The sequence below is a fragment of the Primulina tabacum genome, chromosome 13 (assembly GCF_025594145.1).
Source record: "Primulina tabacum isolate GXHZ01 chromosome 13, ASM2559414v2, whole genome shotgun sequence".
Lineage (NCBI taxonomy): Eukaryota > Viridiplantae > Streptophyta > Magnoliopsida > Lamiales > Gesneriaceae > Primulina > Primulina tabacum.
Window position 1 is genome coordinate 6,343,262 of NC_134562.1, and position 6,618 is coordinate 6,349,879.

Sequence of the window (6,618 nt, forward strand, 5' to 3'; positions counted from 1 at the left end):
AATAAATTAATTTTAAAAAATCCATGGATAAGGATAAAATCTAATGAAATGTATTAAATAATATCTTAAACTTAATTCCTATTTATGCAATTAAACAATTAAAATACGAGTTTGGTTATTAGCTATGCAAAATCTACAATTAAATATTTTGACTGTTTTGTTACTATTTGTCACTTGTGTTTGTGTTAATATTTTGTTTTATTATTTACAACTGTTTTGAAGGTGTTGACTCATTGTTGGTTGATTAGTTTTACCAAGAATAGACAAAGAATGGATGTTAAAGGATAGACTATCACATGAATATGAATTTGGAGTAGAGTCTTTCTTGCAATTTGCAATGAAAAATGCAAAGGATCCTGACACAATATCTTGCCAATGTACAAATGTGGTAATCTAAAGAAGAGAAATGTAGAAACTATAAGGGCACATATGTATTCTAATGGTATAGATTTGACATATCATACATGGATATGGCATGGGGAAAGATCTACGATAGGGAACTCAATGAATGCTAGTGATCGAGTAGAGCAAGATGGTCAAAAATATTTTGATGAGGAACCGATAGATATGGTACATGATGCATATGATAGTTATGTTGGGAATCCAACCCAATTCAATAAGCTACTTGAAGATGCAGAGAAACCTTTGTATCCTGGATGCATTAAATTTACGAAGTTATCTGCACTTGTGAAATTATTCAACTTGAAGGCAAAATATAGTTGGAGTGATAAAAGTTTCACTGACCTACTCAGTTTGTTAGGAGAAATTCTTCTTTATGACAATGAATTGCTTTTATCTTTATACGATGCGAAGAGAAGCTTGTGTACATTAGGGATGAATTACATGAAAATTCATGCTTGCCCTAATGACTGTATCTTATACCGAAAGGAGTATGCCAATTTGATCAGTTGCCCTACTTGCGGGATTTCAATGTGGAAGTTTGGCCAAAAAAATACGGTAAGGGAAGGAGTGTCTGCAAAGGTCCTGTGGTACTTCCCACCTATTCCTAGATTTCAAAGAATGTTTCGGAACAAGGAGATATCGAAGGATTTGACTTGGCATGCTGATAAAAGACTTCGTGATGGCTACTTACGTCATCCAGTCGATGCGCCATCTTGGAAATTAGTTGATCGCAAGTGGCCTGGGTTTGATAATGAGTTAAGAAATCTTCGATTGGCCATATCAGCTGACGGGATCAATCCCCATGGTTTGATGAGTTTTGCATACAGTTGTTGGCCAGTTTTAATGATCAGTTACAATCTTCCTCCATGGTTGTGTATGAAGAGAAAATTTATGATGCTCACTTTGTTGATTTATGGTCCCAAACAACCGGGAAATGATATTGATGTTTACTTAGCACTTCTGATTGATGACTTAAAATGATTATGGGATACAGGCATTGAAACATATGATGCATATCGACAAGAAACTTTCTCACTTAGAGTTGTATTACTATGGACGATCAATGACTTTCCTGCATATGGGAACCTGTCAGGATTTGTTGTGAAAGGATATCATGCATGTCCTATTTGTGGTGAAGAAACCTATTTAACAAGATTGAAGCATAGTAGGAAAATGTCATATACATGCCATAGAAGGTTTCTACCTGCAACTCATCCTTATCGACGACAAAGAAAGGCATTTAACGGGAACCAAGAATTCAACCCCACACCAAAACCATTGAGTGGCCATGAAGTTTTGGAAAGAGTTGAAAGAATTAATTGTCGCTGGGGAAAAAGTATAGGGGTGCTTAAGTCGAACAAGGATGAGATAAAATCTTGCTGGAAAAAGAAATCAATATTCTTTGAACTTGAGTACTGGGAACATCTACATGTTCGACATGTTCTTGATATGATGCACATTGAAAAAAATGTATGTGAAAGTCTCATTGGTACGTTACTTGAAATTCCTGGAAAAACAAAGGATGGAGTAGCCGCGAGATTAGACCTTGTAGCATGTTATACACTTAGTAAGGATGAAGAAAGAAAGATTTTGAATACTTTGGCTGGAATACAAGTCCCTGCATGTTACTCATCCAATGTTAGAAACCTTCTATCGATGAAGGAATTGAGACTTGTTGGCCTTAAGTCACATGATTACCACACTTTAATACAACAATTGCTTCCAGTGGCCATCCGTGGTTTCTTGCCCAAACATGTCAGAGACACTATCACTCGATTGTGTTTCTTCTTCAATGTGTTATGTAATAAAGTGATAGATGTGTCAAAGAGAGATTGTGACGATATTGTGTTTACTTGAAAAGTATTTTCCACCTTCATTTTTTGAAATAATGATTCATCTGACTATTCATCTTGTGCGGGAGGTGAAATTGTGTGTACCGGTTTGGTATAGGTACATGTACCCGTTTGAAAGATACATGAAGATTTTGAAAGGTTATGTGCGAAATCGCAATCGACCTAAAGGTTGTATAGCTGAATGTTATATTGCAGAAGAGGCTATTGAATTTTGCTCAGACTATCTGTCTAGTGTGCACACAATTGGGATCCCATCAATTCATCGACAAATAGAACTTACGAAGCCTTTATCTGGTGCAGTAGGGCACTCCGCTTGTCACGATGAGTTGCAGCAAGCACATCGTTATGTATTGGAAAATGATGTTGAGATTGATCTTTATAACAAGTAATTTCTCCAAATTAATAATACTTTCACGCGCTTTGCTTACATTCAATTGTTTATTTATTTTTAATAATTTCATTAGGGAACACATGGAGTATTTGATCGCAAGATTTCCTCATAGGGCTAAGTCGAAGAAGTGGTTGCAAGATGAGCATAACCGAACATTTATTATTTGGTTGCGTGATCGTGTAAGTTCCTTTTGTATTACGTATTTTCATACATTCTTCGGTTCGATATATGCAAGACAAATAATTTATCACATACAAAAATATAGGTTGCACATGTAGTTGACCATTCAACACATCAAGTATCAGAAAGATTGAAGTGGATAGCGCGCGGACCTAGCAAGCAAGTCTTAAAGTACTCTGGTTATTTGATTGATGGGGTTAATTACGCTACAGAAGAGCGTGATGATGTACGAGTTGTTCAGAGCTCCGGAGTTAGCTTAGTCGCAAAGACAATGCAAGTTGCTAGTGCAAAGGATAAAAGTCCTATTGTGACAGATATGATTTTTTATGGAGTTATAGAGGAAATATGGTTACTTGATTACCACAAATTTCAAATTCCAATGTTTAAATGTAAGTGGGTGGAAAATAATGGTGATATCACCATAGATGATCTTGGGTTCACGTTGGTAAACCTCAATAGATTTGGATTCAAATCTGACTCTTTCATCTTGGCTAGTCAAGCAAAGCAAGTATTTTACATTGAAGATCCTGAAGATCCTTTATGGAGTGTTGTACTTGCAACACCAAGTAGGGAGTATTTTGAATACATAAAGGGTGACGAGTGTGAAGACACCATTCTCCACTATCAATGTTTTAGTAGAGGCTTTCCATCAATGGATGTTGACAGAGCAGAAGATAATGAAACACCATGTGTTCGTGAAGATTGTGATGGGACTTGGGTTAACAATATTTAATTAATGATTTGTTATCTTGCTTTTGACTATTGATTTGTTACGTTGCTTTTGACTATTGATTTCTTATCTTGTCTTTGTTTTTATCGTGTTGTTGTGGGTTCTCAATTTGTTGTTTGGTCATCAATTGATTGTTTAATTACAAACATCTGTTCAGTATATTATATGTTGTACTTGTTCCTTTAGTGTTGCAATATAAAAGTTGCATAGATTCTATTTTGTGGAACAGTGGTGCAATGTGTTTTCGAAGTTCTCAATGCTGTAGTTTCCATAGTAAGCATATTATTTTTCAAAATTATGGCTGTAAATTCTGCCTAAAAATTATGTTACATATATCAATTGTTAACTCCATTTTTTTTGTCAACAGATTTGTGGACTTGATGGCATCCAATACCAACCTTAAGATAGGTTCTCCTGGTGATGACATGGTTGGAAACAGTAAGAGATTAAGACAAGATGCAAGTATTGGGAAGGGTAAAGAAAAAATTACGTCTGCTGGAACGAGAGAAAGCTTGGAATGCAACACAAATTTGGAATCAACAGATACCGAAACCACAAGAAATTCTAGAGGTCGGACACATATGGATAAGCTTGCTAGACAAAGGGTTCAAGGAATTAGAAAGGATGTTACATTCAATAAACTGGGACAACCAATATGAGAAGCTGCTGTTGAAATGCAAAGTTATATTGGCGTACTTTCTCGAGAAAAGATTAGGATTATTTACAAAAATTGGAAGCTGGTTCCAAGTGATGTTAAAGAATTGATATGGGAACCGGTTAATGTAAGTAAGTTGTCATGTTTTTACAGCTATAATATTTAGATTATACGGTACATTTAATGTTATTAATTTATCCTTTGAACTTATTTCCATTTTTTTATTTATAGTTGACGTACAATGTTGACACAACATGGAAGAAGGGCTGTTTGAAATCAGCAAATAACAAGTGATGTCAATACAAAAATCATCTCACTCGAACATTCATTTTAAGCAAGATTGACAAGCCAGAAGAGTTGAACGAGCCACCTACTAGCGATGAAATTAGCAAAGATGATTGGAGTTCTTTTGTCATTAGACGCATGTCAGACGACTTCATTGTAAGATTCTTAATTTATTCTTTAAAAATTAGTCTACCATAATTCATTATTTATATTGAAATTTGATTGTAGACTTTCTGAAATAACTAGAGACTAAGTGATCAACAAAAAGAGAGAAGAAAGAAGAATATATACCCTCATAGGCTTGCACATAAAGGATATGCACGCTTTGCCGAAGAAATAGTAAGTCAACCAATTGAGAATTTTATTTTTTGATGTTTTTAATCTCTTTATTTTATCTGGGATTTTTGTAGTTTGATATTCTCTGGAGTTTGGTAAGTTACTAATTTCTTGTTGTAGGTTGCTGAATTATGTGATGATGAGGAGATCAATAGAGCTATTATTTGGAAGAAAGGACGACTCAACAAAGAAGGGAGCTCTGAAGGCGATGATTTGACAAAAAGAGTGGATAAGATTGTAAGTAAAATGAAAATAAGTCAACCATTAATTTTATTGCAACTGTACTCATTCAATAAAAAAATGTTTTAAATATTACAGGATGCTTATATACAAGAAAAACGGGAGGGTAAGCTGAAAATTGAAGGGCCAAAAGATGGTATACTTACAAAAGCACTTGAGACTGAAGAACATGCTGGGCGTGTGAGAGGCATTGGAGGTCATATCACTCCAACGATCTACTTCAATGTTGGTAGAAACTGGAAGGGTTCTGATGTTGTGAAAGATGTAAGCACTGAGCACAAAAGGGAGTTGATGGAAGCAAAGAAGAAAATTTCAGAACAAGATGTCCGTATCAAAAAACTTGAAGCAATTATGTATAAAAGTGGTGCATGTGACATGTCGATCGATGAAAAAGGCAGTTGCTCTGTGAAGTTAAATCAAATGAATGAAAGCGAGATGAAACATGATGATGTGGAGCTGCAAATTGTTAGCAAGTTTGATGTTTTACATGTATGACAGTAGCTGTAGGTAAAGTAATAACAACGTAACATAGAGTAAGTAAAATTTATCAAAATTCCTATTTTTTTTTTAGGGTAAACAAGTTGCATTGACTTTGGAAGGTAGCAAAAATATTGTTGCATATGGTACAGTTGTCTGTGTAAAAGGAGAAGATAAATTGATCCATGATGTTCCGTTTTCCCATAATTGCATACGGGTCTCCATTGATGAAGCAGTGGACAAATCAACACCTTTGCCAGTTCCGATTCCTAGTGAATGTGAAACTATTGGTGGTGCTGTAGGAACACTTGTGGTTTGGCCAGAACACTTGATAGTGAAATCCAATGAGGTACATGCTATATTCGATGGAAAATTAAATTGACTAAAAAGTTTCTTATTCATTCTATCTAACATGTTTATATTTGCAATTACCAGAAGGCCGAAAGGAAGACAATTGAACAGTCAATGAAGAAACATCATTTGTCAGCAAGTGTCCCAAGATCATTACATATGATGTATTGGTTATAGTAAGCGTGCTCTTGATGAAGGAAGATACATATCAATGATTTTAGATCATGATGTATTCGGCGATGATTACAAACTTATTCTGCACCTTGACGACATCATTCCTTTGTATCATTTGGACCCAATTTCGGCCAATTGTGTAGTTGGCTACATATGGTAAGTAATTTGATTTGAGTTATAAACACAAATATTTTGCAAAAATTCTGTTCTACTGTCATTATAATGAACCCGGAATCTGATTTGTTGTAACAGAAAATTTTGTGCCACCATTCTGTCTTGTTTACTGTGGTGACACGAACCTAATTCATTGCTTAATCATTTTTGGGAATAATTAAATCAATTACGATAAACAAGGTCTAATTTTTTTTTAAATACAAGAGTACGCAACATATGAAATAAATATTATTTCATTTACAAGATCAATATCCCGATCTAAGTACAAGTCCTGTACAAAAGTAAATCATAACAACTACTGTTCATTCACTATATGTCAGGTGATGAAACAGATCTACTTCTAAGTCCGGACCTCCACGCTAACTGTCCT

General features: G+C 34.9%; 2 protein-coding genes across 3 annotated transcripts; both read left to right on the forward strand.

The window, feature by feature from the left end:
• The first annotated feature begins 375 nt into the window (after positions 1-375).
• On the forward strand, positions 376-2,259 carry LOC142521824 (uncharacterized). Its single transcript, XM_075625000.1, has 2 exons — positions 376-1,276; positions 1,397-2,259. The coding sequence occupies exons 1-2, from the start codon at positions 376-378 to the stop codon at positions 2,257-2,259; spliced, it is 1,764 nt and encodes a 587-aa protein (XP_075481115.1).
• Positions 2,260-4,448: 2,189 nt separating this feature from the next.
• On the forward strand, positions 4,449-6,299 carry LOC142522962 (uncharacterized). 2 transcript variants are annotated; one of them, XM_075626572.1, is made up of 6 exons: positions 4,449-4,652; positions 4,743-4,835; positions 4,953-5,069; positions 5,151-5,561; positions 5,644-5,898; positions 5,985-6,299. In XM_075626572.1, exons 1-6 carry the CDS (start codon positions 4,635-4,637, stop codon positions 6,075-6,077), a joined length of 987 nt encoding a protein of 328 aa, XP_075482687.1. In that variant the 5' UTR covers positions 4,449-4,634; the 3' UTR covers positions 6,078-6,299. The 2 variants fall into 2 exon arrangements, with proteins under 2 accessions (XP_075482687.1, XP_075482688.1); XM_075626573.1 differs by lacking the exon at positions 4,743-4,835.
• Positions 6,300-6,618: the final 319 nt, after the last annotated feature.

Coding starts and splice junctions, on each gene's coding strand:
- LOC142521824 (XM_075625000.1), top strand. CDS start 376: ATGTACAAATGTGGTAATCTAAAGAAGAGAAATGTAGAAACTATAAGG. Junction 1,277..1,396: donor CAATCTTCCTCCATGGTTGT/GTATGAAGAGAA, acceptor TATGGGATACAG/GCATTGAAACATATGATGCA.
- LOC142522962 (XM_075626572.1), top strand. Junction 5,070..5,150: donor CAAAAAGAGTGGATAAGATT/GTAAGTAAAATG, acceptor TAAATATTACAG/GATGCTTATATACAAGAAAA. Junction 5,899..5,984: donor TGATAGTGAAATCCAATGAG/GTACATGCTATA, acceptor TGCAATTACCAG/AAGGCCGAAAGGAAGACAAT.